Source organism: Trachypithecus francoisi, unplaced genomic scaffold (genome assembly GCF_009764315.1).
Source record: "Trachypithecus francoisi isolate TF-2019V2 unplaced genomic scaffold, Tfra_2.0 Lachesis_group14, whole genome shotgun sequence".
Classification (NCBI taxonomy): domain Eukaryota; kingdom Metazoa; phylum Chordata; class Mammalia; order Primates; family Cercopithecidae; genus Trachypithecus; species Trachypithecus francoisi.
The window spans coordinates 41367457-41391493 of NW_022681459.1; the positions used below are offsets into that span (position 1 = coordinate 41367457).

Below are 24037 nucleotides of genomic sequence, written 5' to 3' on the forward strand. Positions count from 1 at the left end.
AAGGGGGATGTATGTATATATATTTAAATAATCTCTAAGAAATGCATCAATTTCTATTTGTTTATGTATTTTAATAAAAAATGGTCATTGAATATTGTCAAAGGCTTTTTCAGCATCTGTGGAGATAATTACATGCTTTTTCTCATTATATGTATTAATACAGTGGGGCATCTATAAATTCCCTGTTTGAACCAACCCTGCATTTCTAGGATAAATTCCACTTGGTTATTGTATATTAATGTGATATTGGATTCTGTTTACTAATATTTTACTTACTATTTTTGTGTGATAGTCATAACTGGTATTGGTCTATACTTTTCTTCTGATCAGAGCTTTAAATATATACTGGTATGTAGTATTTTTCATTTAAAAAAAATTTTTGGGCCGGGCGCAGTGGCTCAAGCCTGTAATCCCAGCACTTTGGGAGGCCGAGACGGGTGGATCACGAGGTCAGGAGATCAAGACCATCCTGGCTAACATGGTGAAACCCCGTCTCTACTAAAAAATACAAAAAACTAGCCGGGCGAGGTGGCGGGTGCCTGTAGTCCCAGCTACTCAGGAGGCTGAGGCAGAAGAATGGCGTAAATCCAGGAGGCGGAGCTTGCAGTGAGCTGAGATCTGGCCACTGCACTCCAACCTGGGCAACAGAGTGAGACTCCGTCTCAAAAAAAAAAAAAAAAAAAATTTGTGGTTTCAGTTATCCCATTTCACCTAAAAGTTGTTTTAAATTTTCTATTTGATAAGATCTTTTCATTTTTTATTTTATTAATTTCTAGTTTAATTGCACTGTAGTCATAGAATTTTATTTATAAATATTTCTTCTTTGTGAAACTTACTGATATTTCTTTGTGACCCAATATATAGTCAATTTTTACACATGTCCCATGTACCCTTGAGAAGAAGATGTAGGCTCTGTTATGAGAGTGTAAAGTTCCATTATAGATCTGTAGTATCTACCTTGTTGGTTGTATTTTTTGGATCTTCTATCTGCCTACTTATTGTCCACATGATCTGACTTGTACTAAGAGTAGTATGTTATGGCCAGGCACGGTGGCTCATGCCTGTAATCCCAGCACTTTGGGAGGCCAAGATGGGCAGATCACCTGAGGTCAGGAGTTCAAGACCAGCTTGGCCAATGTGGTGAAACCCCGTCTCTACTAAAAATACAAAAATTAGCCGGTTGTTGTGGCACGTGCCTGTAGTCCCAGCTACTCGGGAGGCTGAGGCATAAGAATTGCTTGAACCCAGGAGGCAGAGGTTGCAGAGAGCCGGAGACCACGTCACTGCATTCCAGCCTCGGTGACGGAGTGAGACTCTGCCTCAAAAAAAAAAAAAAAAGAGTAGTATGTCACATTCTCTAATCATTAGTAGGCTTTCTGTGACTGTGCATCTCCTGTAGTTTCTGCTTGGTGGTATCTCTGTTATATATTGCATAGATATTAAAAACTGTTATATGGCCGGGCACGGTGGCTCCAGCCTGTAATCCCAGCACTTTGGGAGGCCGAGACGGGCGGATCACGAGGTCAGGAGATCGAGACCATCCTGGCTAACACAGTGAAACCCCGTCTCTACTAAAAAATACAAAAAAAAAAAAAAAAAACTAGCCAGTCGAGGTGGCAGGCACCTGTAGTCCCAGCTACTCGGGAGGCTGAGGCAGGAGAATGGCGTAAACCCGGGAGGCGGAGCTTGCAGTGAGCTGAGATCCGGCCACTGCACTCCAGCCTGGGTGACAGAGCAAGACTCTGTCTCAAAAAAAAAAAAAAAAAAAACTGTTATATATATTAATTATATATTATATATGGATATTAAAAACTGTTATATATATAGTTTTTTTGTTTTGTTTTGTTTTGTTTTGAGATAGGGTCTCACTCTGTCACCCAGGCTTTAGTGCAGTGGTGTGATCACGGCTTACTGCAATCTCGAACTCCTGGGCTCAAGCAATTCTCCTTCCTTAGCATCCCAAATAGCTAGGACTACACTACTGTGCCCAGCTAATTTTTATTTGTTTTGGGAGATGAAATCTGACTGTGTTGCTCAGGCTGGTCTTGAATTCCTGGCCTCAAGTAATCTTCCCACTTCAGCCTCCCAAAGTGTTGGGAATACAGGTGTGAGCCCACCACACCTGGCCATAAACTGGTACATTTTGTAAACTGCAACGAAGAATTAAAAACTATCTTTGTCAAGTCTAATGCTTTTTGGCTGGAATTCAACTTTGTCCGCTATTAGTATTTCAACTCCTCCTTTCTTACTGTTTCTGTTTGCCCCATATACCTTTTTGCCTATCTCTAATTTTAGCCTTTTGGAATTACTTTGTGTTACACACTCTTTTTCTTATTGACTGACATATTCTGAGTCAAGGAGTAAATTCTGAGAATGAATCCTTTAACAGACATGTGTTGTGAACATTTTATTTCTGTCTGTAACTTCAGTTTTGACTCCCTTAATGTCTCTTGATGAGAATTATGACTTTGAGCTTCATCCATGTAAGACTGGAGTTGATTCATTTTCAGTTCTGTGGAGTATTCTATCATACGAATTTACCCAATGTGTTCGTTTCTGCAGTTGCTAGCTGTTTGGGTTGTTTTTGGTTTTTGTTATTATACCCAATACTACTAGGAACATTCTTGTGTGAGTCTCTTTGCACGCACTTGTGAGAATTTCTTCAGGGTGTTTATCTAAGAGTAGGGTTGCTGAGTCATACGGCATGCAAGATGGAGCCAGATTGTTTTCCAAAGTGGTCGTTTCCGTGTGTGCTCCTTCTAGCTTGGTAGAAGGTTCCAGTTGTCCTCTGTCTTCATCAACATTTGACAGACTGTTTAATTTTTTGCTAATCTGCTGAGAGTATAATTATATCACATTGTAGTTTTGACAGGCATTCCCAGGATTATTAATTAGGTTCAACATCTTTGCATATATGTATTGGACATTTACGTTGCTTGTGAAATATCTGTCCAAGCCTTTTGCTTATTTTTCTTTTGGTGTTTGCTTTTGTATTCTGTTGACCTCTGTGTTCTTTAGATATTCTGGATACGAGTCTAGTGTGGACTTGTCTTTCTCCACCCCTCTAGCCTGCCTTTATGGTTTTATATCTACAGAAAAGCTGCAAGTGTAGTAAAATAAATACCTGTACACCTTCACCTGTGCTCACCAGTTGTTAGCATTTTGCCACATTTGTGCTACTTCTCTGCCTATATATTCATACATAGATGGGTAGAGATATTAAGAGATAATTTTTTCGAAACATTTGAAAACAGATTGTAGACATTATAGCATTTCACCCCTGAATACTTTAGGATGTATCTCGTGGAATAAAGACATTCTTTACAGAAAATACGGTTATCCTTCCCAAGGAAATTAATAACACCCCATTATCTGCAGTCCATATTCAGATTACCCCCAAAGGTCCCCCAGACATCCCTTATAGCCCCCTTTTTTCGATCCAGGATCTGATCTAAGAGCCAGGATCTAAGGTTCATGTGTGTTTGGTCATCATGCCCCTTTGGTCTCTTAATGTAGAAGTTACCTGGTGTTTTCCTTTGGTGGTTTCTCTTGATGTTGACCGTTTTGACGAGTCCAAGCTAGTAGTCTTGTCCAGTGTCTCGTCGTATGGATGTGTCTGATTGTTTCCTTTATGGTTGGATTCAGGTTGAGCATTGTTGGCATGGACACACAGGGATGGTGTCACGTCTGTGGCATCACGTCAGGAGATAAGCAATGCCAGTTTGTTCATGATTGGCAGTGCCAGCTTTTCTCACTGGTGAAAGTGGTGACAGCCAGATGTCTCCATTGAAGGTAAACATTTTCCTTTTGAGATCAGTAAACAGTCTGGAGAGTAATACCTTGGCACAACACACATCTCCTGCTTCCCAACCACCTCTCACCAAGTTGGATCCTTTTCTGATCTGTGTGATGATGTTTCACCTCCCTTGCTCTCTGCTTGTAGTTGCAGTTCCCTCTCAGTTTCTTTAAGAGCATTAAGCACCCTTGCCTTGTATACCCGAGTGCTCTGCTCTGTGGGTCCAGTTCTGTTTTCTGTTGCCTCTGATGACTCTCGCTTACAGTGCCATGGTTCCTTGTTGATTTTTGTGATTTTTGACTACAACCTTGTACTTCTTAGGACTTTTTTTAAAGTGAATTCCTTGAGGCCTGGGTTTCAGATGGGTTCCTTCTGAGAAGACAGACTGAGGTGTGGGGGATCACTCAGGGTGGTGTGAGTTAGGGCTGAAACCTGAGGACTGGTGTTTTTCTGGCATCCATGGGTGTAGGTTTAGTGCTGGCTCAGCCTAACACTGAGCATCTAGCTACTGGGGTTTTCCTAGGAGGTTAGCCACCATAGGAGGGCCCTAAGCTTTGCCTTTTGTCACCCCAGAGGCCATCAGAGCTGGAAATCCAGGTCACTAGTGCAGCAAATGCCCTCACAGCAGGCTTGGCAGGTCTCCCGAGGTTGCACTTAGTGTTTGACCTCTGGCAGCTCAGACTTTTTTTTGTCAACTTAGTGATGCATTTAAGATTTTGATTTTGATTTTTTTCAGAGACAGGCTCTTGCTCTGTTGTCCAGGCTGGAGTGCTGTGGTGTGATCGTGGCTCATTGTAGCCTGGAACGCTTGGGCTCAAGTGATTCTCCCACCTCAGCCTCCTGAGTAGCTAGAATTACAGGCACCCACCACCATGCCCGGCTAATTTATTTTTATTTTTTGTAGATACGGGGTCTGACTATGTTGCCCTGGTTGTTCTTGAACTTCTGGCCTCCAGCAATCCTCCTGCCTTGGCCTCCCAAAGTGCTGGGATTACAGGCCTGAGCCACTGTGCCTGGCTGTGTTTAAAAAAATTTTTAAGATAATTATTTATTTTATTTTATTTATTTGAGATGGGGTCTTGCTCTATCCGCCAGCTGGAGTACAGTGGTGCAGTCATGGCTCACTGCAGCCTTGACCTCCTGGGCTCAAGCCATCCTCCCACCTCAGCCTCCTGAGTAGCTGGGACCACAGGCATACACCGCCACACCTGGCTAATTTATTTTTATTTTTTGTAAAGATAATGTCTCCCTACGTTGCCCAGGCTGGTCTTGAACACCTGGACTCTAGTAATCCTCCCACCTTGGCCTCCCAAAGTGCTGGGATTATAGGCATGAGTCACCATGCCTGGTCTTTTAAGAAACTTTTATCAACATCTTTAGTTGTTTTTTGGGAGAGGGCCGCCCAGGATGTCCATCCTGGTGTAAAGGGTGCTGACCTAGTCTTCAGTCTTGCTGGTTATGGGCTGGAGCTTCCTCGGGGGATGCTGGAGCTATTTCCATGCCCTTGTGTGAGATATGCAGCGGGGCGGAAGGTCCTGTTTGAGGCACTCCCAGCAGCCTGTGTGGCTTGTCCTTGTGCTGTCACATGCCCAATGGGACAGGCAGGACCTGGTGGGCTGGGGCGGGCAGGGGTGGTGCCAGTGGCCTCTCTGGGTGGTGGCTCCCCACGTTGACTCACTTCGTGGTACTCTTTGCTAATTTACACAGAAGGGTTAGGGGACTTGAGCACAGGGCTGTGCAGCCCAAGGGCAGGGCAGGGGCCCAGGCTGAGCTGAGGCCTGTCTGGCATGAACCCCCAAAAGCCCGAGAATGTCTTGGGTAGAGACCTGTGGTCTTTGGGCTGCAGCCACTGCCCCAGCCCTGCTTCATCTGTAGGGAGGAAGGCCCTGCAGGTGTGGGCAGGTGTGTGCCAGCAGGACGTTTGCAGGCCTGCCCCTGCCTCCCTTGAGTGCAGTGTCCATGGACCTCTGTGCCAGTTGCACCTGCCCGCTGGTCCCCACACCCAGAGGAGCGCTCTGGAGCTCTCTTGGGAGAGCCCTGGGACCTGCCGAGCTGCCTCCGCAGTGGCACATTTCAGGCAGATGCCCTTGTTGTCCATTTGTGCCTGGGGCTTTCAGGGGTGTTTGTAGCTTCTTTGGAAAGACTGTTAGAGTTACACAAATTGTGTCAGACTGTCTTTCATTTTTCAAAGAATGTGGCTCACTTTGACACCTGGGAGAGCAGGCAGAAGCCAAAGTTGTGCTCTGTGAATTAAGTTTCCTGTTCCTTTGCCTCCGGGAGGACAGGGCCGGGGCTGGGCTGGGGCCACCGCGAGGACGGCTGGGCGCACACAGGCCTTGCGCAAGGGCGGCCTTCGCTCCACAGCCTGGGGCCAGGCAAGATAGGGGAACGTGATGATTCTCAATTAAATTAATAAAGAATAATTAGATGTCATAAATCAAGCAATCCTAGGATATTGTCATGGGAAAAATATGTAGCTAGAATTAATTAGTTTTCAAATAAAGCATTTATTTTAATTACTTGAAATGATGGAGCCCTTAATTGCCGATGCATCATTTTGGCCTGTGCGTTTTGGTTGTTGTAACAACGTGACGGGTTTGTTCCCTGCAATTCTGGGGAAACAATAGAGGAGAACTTGATTTCATCACCTGAGAATGAGCCTTCTGCTGGTGAGGTTCTGGAAACTCCCGCCAGGCCCCAGGCAGGTGGCAAGTGGGGGCCGGGCTTCGGCTGGCACCACCCAAGGCTGTGTGTGTGCTTCTCTGTGCTGTGTGTGCAGGTGTGTGCACATACGTGAGTGCCTGTGCCTGAGTGTGTGAGTCTGCGTGTGTGTATGTGTGTATAGGTATGAATGTGTGCCTGTGTGTGTGCCTGTGTGTATGTGCACATATGGGTGTGTGAACGTGTATGTGTATGCGTGTGTCCTATGCGTGGGTTTTGCATGTGTGTGTGCACCATGTGCATGTGTGTGCCTGTGTGTATGTGTGTGCATAGCATGTGTCCAGTGTGTGTCCGTGCCTGGACTGCACGGGGAGCCTGTGTAGAGGTGACCTGTCAGGCTCTGCTTCCTGGACTGGAGTCATGAGAGGGGTCCCTCCATCCTGCACTCAGTGCTTTCCTGCTAGGTAGAGGTGCTTTTGCCGGGTCTGCATTCTTTGGCTCCTCTTGGAGCTGGGGCCCTGTCTCCCTGTCTGCCTGACTAGCTTGCCTTTCTTACGTGGCAGGCATAGCACGAGCAGGCGGTGGCTTCTGAGAACTGTCCTCCAAGCCAACCCACTGAGGGCAGCTGTTCCAGCCCCTGGCCCGGCTGCGTCTTCAGGAGTCTTCCCCATCCCAGGCTGGAGCAGGGGCGGTGGGTCTTGGGAACAGTGTGGGGTGTGGTCCCTCCACCTCCCTGGAAGCCACTCTCAAGTTTGGGCATGGTCAGTTGGCTTTCAGCCAGAGGTGAGAGAGGATGAAACCCCTCTCATCCCCCTCAAAAAAGAAAAGGAAAAATGGAACTTGGCAGTTAGTAAAGGACATCCCAGGGAACTCCACATTGTCTTTGGAACCCCCTGAGAGAGGCAGGGTCGGGAGGTAGAGTGGCTGCCCGAGGTCCCTCTCCAGGCAGGATGGACCTGTGCCCTGGAGTCACTGCCTGGCCCCTCCCAGGCTTCCTGCCCTCCCCCATGCAACCCGTGTGGGCCCTGGCTGCTGTCCACCCTCCACTCTGCAGGACACCTTGGCAGGGGCATTTCTCAGGGTGTTTTGAACCTTTGCTCCAGCTGGGCTGCTGCTGCCTTTCCTGAAGAGAGTAAGGAGAGGGCTGGCGTGTATTCAGGAGGAAAGAGGCAGGGTTTGGTGGTGGTGGTGCCACTGAAGGGGCACCCTGGACAGCCATCTCCAGACATCCACAGCACTCCTGCCTCTGCACCTGCACCCCCATCTGCCTCCCACCGAGCACCTTCTGGAAGAGTCCTTCCCACCTCCCCTGCCCTGGTCCTTTACTGGCCCCAGTCCCTCTGCTGGCTGTGGCTGCCGTGGGCCATCCTTCTTGCCCTGTGTGCAGGCTGTAGGCGACTGGGCCGGGGCCTGTCCCACTGTCCCAGAGCCCAGTGGAAGAGGCCCCCTGTGACAGGCTGCCCCAGCCGCCCAGTGGTCTGCTCCTGGCCTTTCCCTCTGTGCCTTAGCCCAGCTCAGGGCCTGCAGGCAGACAGACGTGGAACTGGTCGCTTCTGGCTCCAGGGCCACCCCACAGAGCAGCCAGCTGTGGGGCTGAGGTGCAGTGAGAGGCTCTGCGGGGCTGAGTGGTTGAGTGGGCTGGGCAGGGACCGGGGAAGCCTCTCTGGGTGGGTGGTGGCTCTGCAGGCCTCCCCGACAGGCCAAGTGGTCTGGGGAGCAGCTGCTCATTGGTGACCGCAGCTCTCCCAAGGAGCCGCATGGCGACTCTGCCCCAGCCGCTCTGCCCTTCAGTGGCGCCACGAAACCCTAGAGTACTTCAGGCCTCAGCGCCAGGGGCTTGGCGCAGCTCAGTGACTATTCTCTGCCTCAGTTTCCCCAAGTGTAAAAGGGGTGCTGCCACCACACAGGGTGGTGATGGCAGTTAGAAATTGTGGCGGGGCAGGCCCAGGGCCCAGCAGATGTGAGAGGAAGGCTCCTCCTAGCAGCCCCCCGGGACCCTGCATGCCTCTTTTCCCCCGATCCCTGATCCCTGAGCTGGCCATGGGCAGAGGTGGCAGCAGGGATGAGAGAAGAAAGGAGACTGGATTTGCCAGCGGGAAGGGAGGGTGGCTCCCAAGAGAGACACTGGAGTGAGGCCTGGACAGAGGGTGGGACTCAGCCAAGCCCAGTGGCAGGACTGGCAGTCCCAGCACGCAGATGGCCAGAGTGGGAAAGCACCGGTGTGGCTACTGGGATCTGGGGAGCCAGAGGGCACAGCCAGTGGTGGACAGGAAGGCCTGGAGGCCAGGGTGACTGAGGGAATGTTGGACACTGCTGTGCCCACCCAGGGATGGCTCAGATGGGACCCAAGCGGGTGCACCAGTCAGGTGCAGAGGCCAACAGGCACAGTGCGAGGAGGGCTGGCATCCATGGGGCTCCCAGGTTCCCCCAGCAGTGGGGGAAGGGTGAACTCCATGCTGTCTGCTGGGCTCACTGCCGTGCAGGGAACTGGTGCCTCTGCAGCCACAGGCCATTCATCAATGTCTGGGGAGCAGGGGTGCCTCTCCCAGTTGGGGCAGAGGGCCAGGGACACTGAGCAGGGGCAGCGTCTCAAGCACCTTTGTGCCTGAGCAGCCTTCCTAGAGGATGGGAGTAGGGACGCAGTCATTCACACGCCCTCCCTTGGTGCCCAGGTAACTGCATCCTGCCAGCATGGCGGCCCCCTGCCCGCCACTGCCTCCAGACCCCCAGTTTGTCCTCCGAGGCACCCAGTCACCGGTGCATGCGCTGCACTTCTGGAAAGGAGCCCAGGCTCAGGGACACCCGGTCCTCTTTTCAGGGTGAGTAGCTGCGGCCCCAGCCCCAGGCCACCCAGGCCAAGTCAGAAGGTCGTGACCTAGCAAGGAGCCCAGCACTTGTTTGAGGGTGCTGGTCAAGGGGCATAGACTGCTCGTCACCCAGGCTCGCACCCACCAGACGGACATCCTGTCCCTTGGGGGAGGCAGGGACATGCACACTCTTTGTTACAGACTCAGGAGCAGGCAAGACCACCCAGCATGCATTTCTGTGGCATGTCTCCCCCACCTCCAGAGAAGCAGATCTGCCTGAGTCATGCCTAGAGGCTCCTGAGGGTCCCCTGCTGCCCTCTCTGGAAGAGGAGCGCTTTGCCAGTTTGCCCCTTAGTTCATATTTAGAGCTGTCGGCTTTTAAGCTCTACCAGCCTAGATGCCCGCATCCCACAATGTGGCCTCCAGGCTGGCCCCAGAGCATTCAGCACACCCTTCTGCCCCCTGACGCCCTGCTCGGCTTGTCTGAAACAGGTCTCAGAGTGGCCTGGTACACGTCTGGAGCCTGCAGACGCGGAGAACGGTCACCACCCTGGATGGCCACGGGGGCCAGTGTGTAACCTGGCTGCAGACGCTGCCCCAGGGGCACCAGCTCCTCAGGTGGGTCTCCAAGGTGCGGGAGCCAGGTATGGCCTTCGGGGGAGTCAGGAACTCTCTGATGGAGGCCCTAGTGTTCATCACTGGGTGGCAGAACGGGGTGGGAGGACCAGAAGGGGCCAGCAGAGGGTCCGCAGCAAGGGCAGGGTGTGCAGGACCAGCCCCTCATCATGGGGAGGCAGGCAGGTCTGCCTCTGCATCTCCACAATCTCCACTGGACTCTTCATGCCCCAAGCTGGAGCCAGGAGGTGCCAGCTGAGGAGGCCAGAGCTCCAGGGCTGGTGACATCTGAGGTGAGCCCAGGTGCAAGTTGGTGGGAGGGCCTTCACAAGGGCACTGGGTTGTGGCTTGGGAGACTGGGCAAGGGTGAGGGCATTTGCTGAGAGGAGAGGAATGGGACAAAGTACAGGCTCAGAGATGCAGGCAGTAGTCCCAAGGAGGGCCTCCCTGTCCACTGCCCTTCCTGCCTGAGCCGTGTGCCATGACCATGGCGGGTCACACACAGTGCCGGTGGAGGCCCTGGGAACGGGGGGTTCTGACAGCTGAGCCCTGGCCATGTGTGTCCCTTCACTAGGTTATGACAATGCACCTGACTCTTCTCAAGAGGACCCAGCCCCTGATGTGCCACGTACAGCTATGTGGCCGGCAAGATGGCGGCTGAGTGGCTGGGGGTGGGGCACAGGGCTTGGGCGTGTAATGCTGTCCCACAGCGGTGTGCTTTTGTGTTTCTGAAGTGGGCATGGTAGTGAGGGCCATCTCCCCATCCAGTCTCCCCTGCAGTGTCTCCTATGGTTTCTGCCCCTGCAGTCTCCTCCCTCAGGGCCCCAAGCTCACGTGTGTGTTCTGTCCCCTACACATCACTTGGGCATGACTTGTCCAGACTGTGCCTCAGCAGGAAGGGTCCACAGAGGTGGCCTGTCCCCGTTGGTACTCAGACCCCACTGTTCTAGCCTCGACTTAGCACAAGGGCAGGTTTCTGGATGCTCCTATGGTTCACGAGCCCTTAGCCCATCCCGAGACAGTGTGACCCTACCCTCCATGATTGCTGTGCTGTCTGGCCAGGTGCCTGCTGGGAAGAGCCTAGTGAATGTATGGGGATGGCTGTGGCGCCATTGCAGTGTCAGCCTGTGCCTTCAGCAGAGCTCGCCCTGTCCAGGGGTCCACATTGAGCCCAGGCCTCTCCTCAGAGGAGCCTCTGCCTCCATCCCGTGGGCCCAGGTCCCAGGGCCACCTCTGTGGACCCTTCTGCAGCTTGGTCTCCCATGGCCATGACACCATCCTCCTGATGGGTGGCAGAGCCTCATCCTGAGGTTACCTGGTTCACAGGGCCTTGCTCCACACACTGGTGCACTACTGGGTGAGCAGGGGAACAAGAGGGCCTGGCATTCCTGGTTGGGGAGATCCCATGTGCTGAGGCCCTGGAGGTCCTGCCTGTGAATGTGGTGAGGGACAGTGGGGCTGGGTGCTGGGCAGCTGGCAGCAGAGCAGGGAGGGGCAGCCCCTGGGGGTTAGCCCAAGGCTGGGTTCTGACATTACCCCCATGGTCTTGTGGAGGTGACGGGGCTAGGACAACAGGCCGGAGGTAGGCCAGGAAGCAGCAGGCAGGGGCAGGTGCTTGAGGGGCTTCTCTGCTTCCCATGGGGAGTGGGAGGGACAGGGTATGGTGGGACAGGGAAGGCCTGCAGGCAGCTGGCAACAAGTCCTCCTTTGAGCCGCCTGGATGCCAGAGCAGGCTATTGTCCTTGATCACATTGACATCTGCCCCTGTGTGGGGATCGCTGCCACCAGCCCAGGAATTCTGAGCATGGGCCTGCTGTCCTGGGATTTGCCTTGCTTCATATTCAGGGAACTCCATGCCATCACCATCACGGCCCAGAACTCCAAAATGACAGGCCTGTTCTCCTGCTCTGGACTTGGTGCCTGGTTCATGGCACTGTGGAGTCCAGTCCCCGGAGAATGAGGCCTGTCTGGCCCCCACCAGTCTGCAAAACATGTCTGTGCCAGACTCATGCGGTGCCTACCACCTGGGAGATGGCTGCAGGTGACAGAGGCACCAGGGTTGTCCTGAAGAGCAGAGGCCCTGAGCCTGTGTGCTTGTAGAACCCTGGGCCTGTGTGCTTGCAGAACCCCCTGTGGTCGTGCCTGTGTACTGGCCAAGACGACCCAGATCCCCCACCGCTGGTGCAGGGAGCCTCAGTGTGGGTTTGGTCTTTGATTGTCAGAGTAGACTTCATTTCTACAACCCCACCAGGCCATGTGCATCGGGAGCTGCTGTTTGTAAGGGTCCTCCTGAGCTTTCAGCCACAGTGTAGCCCTTGGTGGTCCCTTGCGTAGGTGCCTCATGGTATCAGACTGTCCTGCAGACGGGAGCTGTGCCAGGCCTGGTGGGCAGTCTGGGAGCTAGCGTTCGAGGGCTCCTCCCCTTCCTGCTGGGATGGTGCTGCAGTGGCCGCTTCCCAGGCAGAGCCAGCCACGGGTCAGGGGGTCTGTGGATGGAGACTGCAGGTGTGGAGTGCCAGGTGCGTTTGCACTGTACTAGAGCCTGTGGGCCGCCACCCGGCCTGCGCTCAGCTGTGTTTGGAAGCCAAGTCTCTCCAAGTGGCCCTTGAAGGAAGTGATGGCTTTCATGTCGATGGGAGGTGGGAGGACGCCCTCAGCCTCCCGCATGCCAAGGACGCACCTGTGCCCTCGACAGCCACCTCAGCAGGGTGTATTTTTATCTTTTTTCTTATGAAGTATAATGTACTCACAGAAGAGCGCAAGACAAGTGTGCTCAGTGCATTGTATTATGGCTGAGTGGGCACCTGAGCAACCAGCTTCCAGTCAGGAAGTAGAGTGCAGGGCCCCCGAGCCTCCGAACCCCGAGCTGCTGTGTCCTGCTCTCCCTGGAGGTAGCCCCCTCATGCCCCAGGAGGTAGCCCCTCATGCCTCATTTTTGCTTTATTTCTGAATATCTGTCTCTAAAAAGCATAGACTAGCTTCATCTGCTTTTTCCTTGAAAGTGTGGAGACATAAGGAACAGCATCTGTGTGTGACTTCTGTCACTCAGCTTTATCTCCGTGAGCTCCCTGTGTTGCATGTAGCTGCAGTCAGCTGTCACTGTTTTCTTTTTCTCACTTTTTTTTTTTTTTGAGACAGAGTCTTTCTCTGTCGCCAGGCTGGAGTTTAGTGGCGTGATCTCGGCTCACCGACTCCCTGGTTCAAGCGATTCTCCTGCCTTCGGATTCAGCCTTCCGAATATCTGAGATTAGAGGCATGCGCCATTACGCCCAGCCAATTTTTGTGTTTTTAGTAGAGACAGGGTTTCACCATATTGGCCAGAACGGTCTCGGTCTCCTGATTTCATAATCTGCCTGCCTTGGCCTCCCAAAGTGCTGGGATTACAGACGTGAGCCACTGTGCCTGGCCCCTAATGGTGTCTTTAATGAACAAAGGTTACTCATTTTAATGGAGTCAATTCAAGTCTGCCAGCCTTTCCCTTTATGGAGAGTGCCTTTGTGTCTTGCAGGGGGTTCCCACACCGAGATCCGAGAGACCTCTCTCCATGTCTCCCTGGAGCTTTGCTGTTGTCTCTTGTAGGTCCATGGTTCAGCTGGAATTCACTATGGTATGCAGTGAAGGCTCTGTGTTTCCGTGTGGGTACCCAGCGGTCCTGCCTTCCCCCACCTCAATGCCCCTTGGATGGGGCAGGAAGGGGATCCAGGCAGTCAAAGAAGCAGGGTCAGGAGAGTGGTGTGGCAGCGGCAGCCTGGGAGGCCAGGAGGTTGGTGAGAGCAGGCGGGCAGGCTCACTGGTTGAGCATGTCAGTGAACATCTCCAGGAGAACAGAGGCCAGGGTTGTCCCTGCCCAGAGAGGAGAGTTACCAACACAGAAAGGGGGAAAGTGAAAAAGAACCTGTGTATTGTGTGTGTGAGGTTTGTGTATGGAAGTTGTGTGTGTGAGAGATGCCTGTGTGGTGTGTATGTATGTGAGGTGTGTATGAGGTGTGTGGTGTGTGTGATTGTGTGTTGTGTGCATGCATGGGAAGTGTGTGTGTGTTCCCTTGCCTGCGTATGGAGGGGCCTGGCGGCCAGGGCATGCTCTAGCAGTGAGCAGGTGGACACCCAGGTCCTGGCTTCTAAATGCTTGTGTGTCCTAGTGGAGTGAGGGTTCCCCAGGAGATGGCAGATTCTAGGTCTGGACATCTCATGGATGGCCACATGTCAGAGGATTCTGAGCCAGCCTGCAGGGGCTCCCATTAGCCTGGGCCAATATGAGCACTAAAATGAATGATCAGAATTTGGGATGATGAGCCTTTGAATATGATGGATCCTGACCAGGCGACCAGGGTTGACACCCCCGATGGTGGGCAGGGCACGTCGGGCGCCTCGCAGCGTGGTGACTGAGGACAGGCAGCATCATCTGGTGTCCCCTGAGGAATGTGGGCCTGGGCCTCATCACCAGGGAAGGAAGGAGTGCAAGGACATGAGAGAGAGGCAGAGACAGGGAGAGAGAAGGGGCCGTGCAGGGGTCAGAGGCAGCCGGGGCCCACAGCAACGCAATGTGTGCCCCGCAAGACCCCACACAGGCCACGACGCCCCAGGATGACTGCGGGCTGTTGGGGTTCACCCTTGGTCAGGATGTGGTGGTGACAAGGCAGGGTTCTTGGTGACAGGCTCACCTGTGTGCACAGGGCTGGGAGAGGCCAGGAGAAGCAGGCCACTGCAGCAGGAGGCATAGGGAGTCTTCGTGCTGTTCTCACAACTGTCCTGTGAGTTCAAAACTGATTCAAAATAAAAAGTTAAGCTGGGCCGGCCGGGCACGGTGGCTAAAGCCTGTAATCCCAGCACTTTGGGAGGCCGAGGCGGGCGGATCACGAGGTCAGGAGATCAAGACCATCCTGGCTAACATGGTGAAACCCCGTCTCTACTAAAAATACAAAAAAATTAGCCAGGTGTGGTGGCGGGTGCCTGTAGTCCCAGCTACTTGGGAGGTTGAGGCAGGAGAATGGCGTGAACCCAGGAGGCAGAGCTTGCAGTGAGCCGAGATCACGCCACTGCACTCCAGCCTGGCGGACAGAGCAAGACTCTGTCTCAAAAAAAAAAAAGTTAAGCTGGGCACAGTGGCTCACTCCTGTAATCCCAGCACTTAGGGAGGCTGAGGTATGCTTGGGCCTAGAGTTCAAGACCAGCTTGGGAAACATCGTGAAATCTCGTCTCTACAAAAAAATACAAAAATTAGCTGAGTGTGGTGGCACACGCTGGTCATCCCAGCTACTTGGGAGGCTGAAGTGGGAGGATCACCTGATCCTGGGATTTTGAGGCTGCAGTGAGCTGTGATCACCCCACTGCACTCCACCCTGGGCAGCAGATCAAGATACTGTCTCAAAGAAAAAAATGTTAAAGTTCCTGGAAAAACAAGTCAGTCCTCCGCTCCCCGCAGGGCGCACATGGATGCCCTCCCTGTGAGCGTGGTGTGCAGCCACATCTCCCCTCCCTTGGCCCTGGCCCTCGTCATGCTGAGGACACCCCCATCTCGGCCTCCCTGCAGTGTCACATTGAGCCTTGCTGCCTAGCAGAGCTCCGGGGGCTGTGCGAGTCTTTGTGCTCCAAATGTCCGGGTACATTTTGATATCAGTTTGGCAGGTTCTCCAAAACCCCAGTGGAGATTTGGACAGGGACTGAGTTCCCCAGATCAGTCTCTGTGGTGCTGAGTTCTCTGTGGCGTGGACGCCGCACACCGCACAGCCCTTCTGGCAGAGCATGGGTGCATGATAATAACTGGGACCCAGACTTTGTTTCAATTTCTTCTGTTTGTCCACCAATGACGTTTCTGCTCCAGGATCCTCTGAGCTGTCACGTCTCCTTAGTCCCTTCTGGGTGTGTGATCATTTATTTTCATGACCTCAACATTTTGGTCTTTTTTTTTTTTTTTTGAGGCAGGGTCTTGCTTTGTCACCGAGGCTGGAGTGCAGTGGTATCATCACAGCTCACACAGCCTCAATCTCCCAGGCTCAAGCAATTCCCCTACCTCAGCCCCCTGAGTAGCTGGAACTGCAGGCACACGCCACCAAGCTTGACTAATTAAAAAATTTTTTTTTGTAGAGATGGAGTCTCACTATGTCAGCCAGGCTGGTCTTGAACTCCTGGGCTCGAGCAATCCTCCCACCACCACCTTCCAAAGTGCTGGGATTGCAGGCCTGAGTCATCGCACCTAGCTGACACTTTTGAAGAGTTACTGCGCAGATGTTTTGTAGAACACCCCTCAGGCTGGGTTTGTCTGATATTTTCTCAGGTTAAGACTGGGGTGATGGATGTTGGGAGGAAACCCACAGAAGTGAGGTTTCTCATCCTATCATCCTGGCATCCATGCTGAACACATGGGTCCCTGATGGCCCATGGCTTGGCGAGGACAACTCTGGTCACTGGGGCAGGAAGTGTCTGCCTGACTCCACTGTCAAGGTATAGCTTTTGCTTACTAGTTGCAGTCCACGTGCAAATCCACCTCCTGGGGGGAGGAGAGCCAAGGATGTGTGGCCCTGTGTTACCACCACCGCAGTAATTAATAACATCTGGGGAGTGTAGTCACAGCTACTCAGGAGGCCGAGGCAGGAGGATCGTTTAAGCCGAGGAGTTTGAGACTAGCCTAGGCAATATGTTGAGAGCCTTACACTTTTGCCGCTGATTTTAGCATCCATCTGTGGACTCTGCCTGCACTAGTTACTACTGGGGTGTTCTCATTTCCCTCATCCCTCCCAGCCATGGCAGATTCCTACTTTAATTGGAATATAAGAAGCTGGAAGGAAGGTTTATTCCTTCTTTCTGATACATAATACACATTCACTCATGAGGATGGGCTCATGCAGATTTACTTCTTTCTTTGAGCTAAAATCTAATACCACCATGATTTATTTGATTTCTCAGATTGTTCCAGCTTCAGAGCCTGTGTCCTTCTGACATCCCCAATCCTTTTTTATTTTTATTTTATTTTTTGAGACAGGGTCTCCTGGAGTGCAGTGGCTCAATCATGGCTCACTGCAGCTTCCAACTCCCAGGCTCAAGCAATCCTCCCACCGAAGCCTCCTGAGTAGCTGGGTCTACAGGTGTGCACCACCAGGCCTGGCCAATTTTTGTGTCTTTTGTAGAAATAGGGGTCTCACTGTTTTGCCCAGGCTGATCTGGAACTCCTGGGCTCAAGCAGTCCTCCTGCCTTGACCTCCCAAAGTGCTGGGATTTTAGGTGTGAGCCACCATGCCCAGTCTTTATTTTATTTTATTTTTTATTTATTGAGACAGAGTCTTGCTTTATCACCCAGGCTGGAGTGCAATGGCTCAATCTTGGCTCACCACAACTTCCGCCTCCCAGGTTCAAACAGTTCTCATGCCTCAGCCTCCCAAGTAGCTGGGATTACAGGCGCACGCCACCACGCCCAGCTGATCTTTTTGTGTTTTTAGTAGAGACGAGGTTTCACCATGTTGGCCAGGCTGGTCTTGAACTCCTGACCTCTCAGGTTATCCGCCTGCCTCGGCCTCCCACAGTGCTGAGTACAGGCGTGAGCCACTGTACCCAGCCTTATTTTATTTCTGAAGCATTTCTCACTGCCTGGCACTACAGGATGCTTGAGACTAACATCTTGGTTTTCCTCCACTCTATCCTAGAGTCAGCCATTTCTCCAGAGCCCTGGTTCCTGTTTTTGGAGAACAGGATAAGAAACCAAAACCTGGGGTTAGGTGTGGTGTTCTCAGCGGACAGCAGTGGGAGGCGCCTGGGTTGCAGGGTGACCTGTGCTTACACACCCGTCTGCACTCATTTCTCTCTGTGCATCTGACCACTCGTTGCTCGTCTTGACTTTACAATTCTAATTTGACTCCGCCAGCCCATCTCTCCCTGGCCTCTCTGTCACATCTCCCTGTGGTGAGACCCTGGGCCCGTGAGCCACCCCTGGTTTCCTCATTTGTTCTACCAGGTGTACACGTGGAGAGGATCCAGAACTGTAACCTGCACTCCTCTGAGAAACTAATTCACCCACGGGAGCAGTTTCTGCACAGTTGTTTTTGTCTTCAACCTCATAAGCATCTAGTCATGAGCACTACCCCAAAACGCCTCAGGTTGGCTCTCCTCTGTTCTCCCCCTTGTCACAGTCTGCAGTCCTTCCTGGGGGCCTGGCACCCTGGGTGTTTGCTGGTTTTAGGATGTACACAGTGAAGTTTGCTGTCTGTGCTGTGCAGCACTGCAGGCTTGGTGTCCTCCACCCCGGGGCCACGCTGGGCAGCCGTCGGTCCACAGCCTTGGTCCGCTGCGTGTCCTGGCCTCAGACACTTTGGTGCTGGCTCATGTGTCAATGCCAGAGCGATGAGGCCCTTCCTCAGCTGAGGCTCCCGACCTGCGGTGATCCAAGCTCACGGCACCCGCTCTCTGGAAACGTGGCCTTGCCTTCCTTCCGCTGCAGGGGCCATGGGAGCTGACACTTGTCCAGGGGAGTCTCAGGCCTGTCTCCTCTTTGTCTGGCAGTCAGGGCCGAGACCTGAAGCTGTGCCTGTGGGACCTGGCGGAGGGCAGGAACGCTGTCGTGGACTCTGTGCGCTTGGAGAGTGTGGGCTTCTGCCGGAGCAGCATCCTGGCCGGGGGCCAGCCGCGCTGGATGCTTGCCGTGCCAGGGAAGGGCAGCGACGAGGTGAGAGCCAGCCCACCTGAGGCCCCATGTTCTCCAAACAGCTGTGCTCATCCTCTGCACTTGGTTAGGAGGCGCCTGCGCCCACCCACAGGACCCCATGGAGCTGCCCACTCGACGGCAGCTCCACCGGCCGGGGCTGGTGCACAGCCAGCTAGGCCTGGGCCTGCCCCTCGGGGTGGCCCTGCTGATGAGCCATCCTCCTAGGGCAGAGGGAGAATCAGGAGGGGTTGGGGGAGGGGCCGGTGTTTTGGAGGCCTGACAGCCAGCACAGTTCTGCGTATGGAGGAGAGCAGCGTGGGATGGCCAAGCCTGGAGGCCCGAGGCCAGCAGGGTAGAGACTGCTCAGGCCCTGAGGACCTTAGACCCAAGTGGGAGGAACGCTCCGGGGCAGCTGGCAGGAGGCGGTGGGAGAGAGACCAATGCCCTGGTGAAGTTGGAGGCCTGGGGAGGGCCGAACCAGGGCTGCAGGGAGGGTGGTGTCTCAGGGCACAGAACCAGGGCTGGGATGGGTGGGTGCAGGCACAGGGTGGTGATCACAGTCCCCAGGAGAAAGGTGAGCTAGGGAACACCCAGGGGGATGGGGGGTTCACCAAGCAGGGAGGCCACTGTTAGGTGGAACTTAGGCATGGCTGGAGGCTCAGCTCTTGGGGGAGCCAAAGGGAAATCAGAGAAGAGCCTGTGAGTGGTGACTGTCCCGCCTGGTGAGTGGGGCGTGGTGGCCCGAGGGCAAGGCATGGGGAGGATATACCATGGAGTAGGGGTCACACATGTGGGGGCTACTGTCCATGCCCACTGCCAAGTCCTCCCCATTCCCTGTGCCCCAGCTGTCTTTGGGGCTGGTACTGGGCAGGGCAGCCCCCACGCACAGTTGGGCTTGGCCTCTGCCCAAGGAGAGTCGTTCTGTCTTCAGGCAGATCCAGTACATAAATAATGAGATAGGAACAGGCATTTATTTGTTCATTGCATTTAAATAACCAATTAGGAGCTACATACACTTTTCTTGCCAATCTGCCAAAAACCTGTTACAAGTTGTATTTATGTCAGAGAGAGGGGTGTCCTTCCTCCCCCGGGACCCAAGGTCTGCAGACCCACAGGAATGCCACAGGAGTTTGAGTCAGCTCTTCCCTTGTCCTGCTGTCCTCCATGCGCTGGTGTCAGCCACCCCGAGGCCGCCAGCCAGCACTCGGTCAGCCTACACTACCCCCGGCCCCATGTCCCCTGTGCTCAAGGCTGTCTAACTCTCGTCCTGGCTTTCGGCTCTCCCCGTGGGGCAGCCTGTCTGGAGACCTCGCACATCCTGGGAAAACAGTTGCTTTCCACATTCCCACCTGGAATCTGTCGGACTGGGCGGGAGAAAGCCTTGCTGGCCTACACCCAGACAACGCCCAGGGAGCCATACTCCCACCCTACTCGGCCGACTGGGTGGCCACACTTGCCCAAACCTAACATCTTTCCTTCTGGAAACAAAAGTTGCAGTCAGGTGCCAGGCAGAAAGCTCATGGGTATCTGTAGGAGGCTCCAAGTACAGGCGCAGGCAGGGGCGGCCCCGGGCTGAGGACCCAGGCCAGGTGGACATGGTGTGTAACTCTGGTGCTCAGGTCCAGGGCTCACCGCTCCCCTGCACCCAGGATGTGGTTCAAGGCGCTGCCACCCCCGCTCCCTCCTGCAGCACCCAGAGTGGGGCATCAGGACTGCCCTGGGTTCTGCCCTCATTGCGCCCCACCATCATCTTTTGCCCCTGCCCTCACTGGCCTGCTCAAGTCATTTGCCGTTGATGTCCCCTCACTCTCCCCAGAGGGGTCTTTTTGAGCCCAAATTGAGACAGGCCCTCCCTTGTTGGGGACTGTGTATGGCTGTGTAGGCTGTGTAGCCAGTGCCTGCCTCCTCCACAGCCCTCCCCACCCCACAGAAGCACAGGTGTGCTCAGGGCAGCTCCTCCTGCCCCTGGCTTAAGTCCCTCACCTCCCCACCCCATTAACTGCTGGAACTAGCCCATCCTCCTGATATAGCAACAAGAGGAGCAGATCTTATTTTAAGAAATCTGGCACAGAAGAGTGCAAAAAGTAGGAAATCATAGGCCCAGCTACTCAGGAGGCCGAAGCAGGAGGAACCCAGGAGTTCAGGACCAGCCTGGGCAACACAGTGAGACTCCCTCTCTATAAAAAGTTAGCTGAGCCTGGTGGCCGCACACCTGTAGTCCCAGCTACTGGGGAGGCTGAGGTGGGAGGGTTACTCGAGCTCAGGAGTTCAAGGCTGCAGTGAGCCGCGATGGCACCAGCCTGGGTGACAGAGTGAGACTCTGACTTTAAAACAAAACAAAACTTCTCAGTTTCATATGGGGAAAACAGGTTGTGAAAAGGGAAAAGTTCCCTCATCCCCTCCCAAGGCATGCGATGGGGGCGTGTTCCGCTTCCTCAGTGCCCTACTCCTCAAACCTCTAGGGAAGCACACGGACAGGCAGGCTGTGAGGCCCTGGCTGCACGGCAGTGTCGGGTGAATGTTTACAGCTGAAGCCCCAGTGGGTGTGTGTTACAGGCTGCTTTTTCAGTTTAGCTGTCCATAGGTGGCTTGTACTAGTCAGCTCAATTAGACGCTTGCCTTATGGCAGGGACAGAGGGCTTTCAGTATCGTGGGTTCTTGCCTTGGTGTAACGGAAGAATTGGATCACACGTGGGCTTGGAGAATGAGTGTAAGGTTTTATTGAGTAGAAGTAGCTCTCAGCAGATAGGGGAACCAGAAGGGAGATGGTTTTCTCCTGGAGTCGGTCCGCTTGGTGGCCTGGGCTGTCCTCCAACTGCCCGGCCAGATTCCACCTCGTTCTGCTGGTCGATGGCCTGCTAGCATGCCAGCCTCTGTCGGGGTGCTCTTCCACCGCCATGCTCCCCTCGACGTCCTCTCAGCGTCCTCTCAATGTCCAGCTGCTTGTGTCTCTGCTTGCTAGGGTCTTGGGGGTTTTTATAGGCACAGAATGGGGGCATGGCGGGCCAGGGTGGTCTTGGGAAATGCAGCATTTGGGTGTGAATGCAGGAGTGCCTGTCCTCACCTAGGTCTGTAGGCACAGGCCCGGGGGTGGAGCCCTTGCCAGGGGACTTCCCTTCCCAGCACTTCCCTGCCCCTCTCCCTTATCATTTGGAAATGTCGGGAGTGAGCCACACAGTGTGGTCTACACCCTCCCAGACCCTCCTCACAGCCCTGACGGTGGCTCTCACAGACCCTTCCTGAAAACAGCAAAGGGACAATGGTGGCAACACCCAATGACAGCTTGCCACTGCTCCCTTAGCTGGGATCACGGAGGCGGCACATGGGTCATAACTCTGGTCCCTGCAGGCCACCCAGGTGCCTGTAGCTCTTCACACAGTGGCCATGCTGATCCTAAGAGGAGAAACCCTGTCCCGGAGTTGCTGTTACTTGCAGAAGACAAAGAATGGCTAAGCCCGCCCTGGCTTCTCCTGGGTTCTCCATGTTCTTCTGTGCCAGGCTCAGTGGCGCCTCGTCTTGGTTTTTGGACGTCCTTGTTCCTGTATTTCCATGTTGCTAGAGCTTCTCCTTGAGCGGTTTTTCCACAAGGAATCCTTGGTGTCCACGGAGACCTCTGTTTTACCCTCCTGCTTACCGTTTTGGCTGGCTTTGGAGTTCAGGCTTGACCACCTTCCCCAGAGCTCACAGGCCTGGTCTTACCATCACTGAGCCTCTTGGTTCCTGACTATAATCACCTCTCCCGTTACTGAGTTCTTTTTTGCCCCCTTCATTGTGTTACTCTCTTTGTTCCCCGGGGACCTCTTCCGTCAGATGGTTGGCTCACCCTGAGGCCCCTGGTTTCTGGGCTTGACGGGCAAGAGGCTCTATTTGTGTGTGCAGGTGTGTACATGTTACCCATGCATGTGTGTGTGCATGCATTTGTGTGGGGCCTAGATCTGTGAGCCATCCCTGGTACTGAGTGGGGCAGAAGCCCTGTGTTCCAGGCTGAACTCCTGGTGCTGAGTGGAATAGAAGCCCTGCTGTCAGAGGCTGAGCTGCTGTGGGGGCCCCTGGCGAGAGCAGCCTGCCCAGGAAGTGCCGTGGCCCTGGTCCGTGTACTGGAGGTGGGCGCCTCAGCAGAACTCTGTAGCTGGAAGGACTGGGCTGTGGGCCTAGCTCTCTGCCCTGCCCGGAGGTGACCTCAGCACACCCCCAGCCTGCCTGTGGCAGATCTAGGATTCAGACTTGGGGTCCCGGGCCTGTTCTGTGTGGGTTAGTGAGGGCAGCAAGCTTCTCACCCACACAGGCACAGGCCCCTAAGACACAATCCCCCTGCCTGGCTCTGGAGAATAGAGAGGCCAGAGACCACTGGACCAACTGGTATGATTTCTGCCTACTCAGAGCCCCCAGCCTCTGGGGCTCGGACTCCTTGTGTGTAAACTGGGTGATGCCCCATGTATGCCAGGCTCTGCTCAAGGTGACTGTGCATTGATATTATTGCCATGTTATCGGTAGCTCATTCCAAGTGGTTCTTGTGTAAAACGTGCACCAGGAAGGAGAAGCAGACAGAGGAGAGAGAATCGGCAGGCTCTGTCAGGGGCCAGTGAGCTGCTCTCGCTCGCACCTGGGGAAGTTCAGGGCTGACTGAGCCTCCCCAGTTCTCAGAGTGAGGGCAGAGGGTGCAGGCGGACCTGGATTCCAGCAGAACCACCTGGCAGTCTGCTGCTTGTGGCCTTGGCCATCCCCTGACCTGGCTGTTCAGGAGATGGGTGATCAGCAGACCTGCACCCCACAAGCCAGCACGGCACATCTCCCAGCCCAGGTGTAGGAGGGCCCTGGCCTGTGTTCAGGGGACCTGGAATGTAGCCTTGATGCACAGGGCACACCGGGGTGCTAGGGGAGCCAGGTTTCCAGGAGCTGCCCTCAGAGGAGGCACATCACATTCATTTCTCAAGTGGGTGGCAAGTCCCTAGGTGCTCCTAGGCAAGTCTTAGAACCATGGCTATGCCTGAGATCACTCATAGTGGTTTGTATGTAAAGCCTGCACCAGGAAGGAGAGAGAATTGGCGGGCTCTGTCAGGGGCCAGGGAAGCATCCTCCTGCTCAGCCTGTGCAGTAACGTCGGGAGAGGCCGGGGCAGCTGCCAGGCGGTGACCCGGGAATGGTGCAAGCATTTTGCAAGGGCGCATGCAGCCTAATTAGGAGCCTGGGCTCCCAGGTGACCACGGGGAGGGGCGCAGACAGAAACTCACAGCAGCCCTGGTTAATCGCCTTAAGAGTCTCTTGTTTGTATAGTGCAGACTCGACTTGGCAACGGCCCAAATCAACTTGTTTTCTTACTGTCAGGTTCAGATTCTGGAGATGCCATCCAAGACGTCAGTGTGCGCCCTGAAGCCGAAGGCAGATGCCAAGCTAGGCATGCCCATGTGCCTGCGGCTGTGGCAGGTAAGGCCCCGCGTGCACCAGCCACGCCCTGCCGGCCACGCCCATGGCCATGAGTCATGCTCCATTCAGGATCTGATTTATCGTCAAGCCACTTAGGCAACT

The 24037-nt window shown here is 54.1% G+C and overlaps 1 protein-coding gene across 1 annotated transcript in view; it reads left to right on the forward strand.

The window, feature by feature from the left end:
* The window catches only part of GNB1L (G protein subunit beta 1 like), a 69694-nt gene that overhangs the window by 26998 nt on the left and 18659 nt on the right, over positions 1 to 24037 (forward strand). Inside the window, exons 3-6 of the mRNA XM_033232938.1 lie at positions 9130 to 9276; positions 9757 to 9882; positions 18370 to 18532; positions 23837 to 23935. Coding sequence (XP_033088829.1) covers positions 9149 to 9276; positions 9757 to 9882; positions 18370 to 18532; positions 23837 to 23935 — 516 coding nt within the window. The 5' untranslated portion in view covers positions 9130 to 9148. The remainder of the gene's footprint in view (positions 1 to 9129; positions 9277 to 9756; positions 9883 to 18369; positions 18533 to 23836; positions 23936 to 24037) is intronic.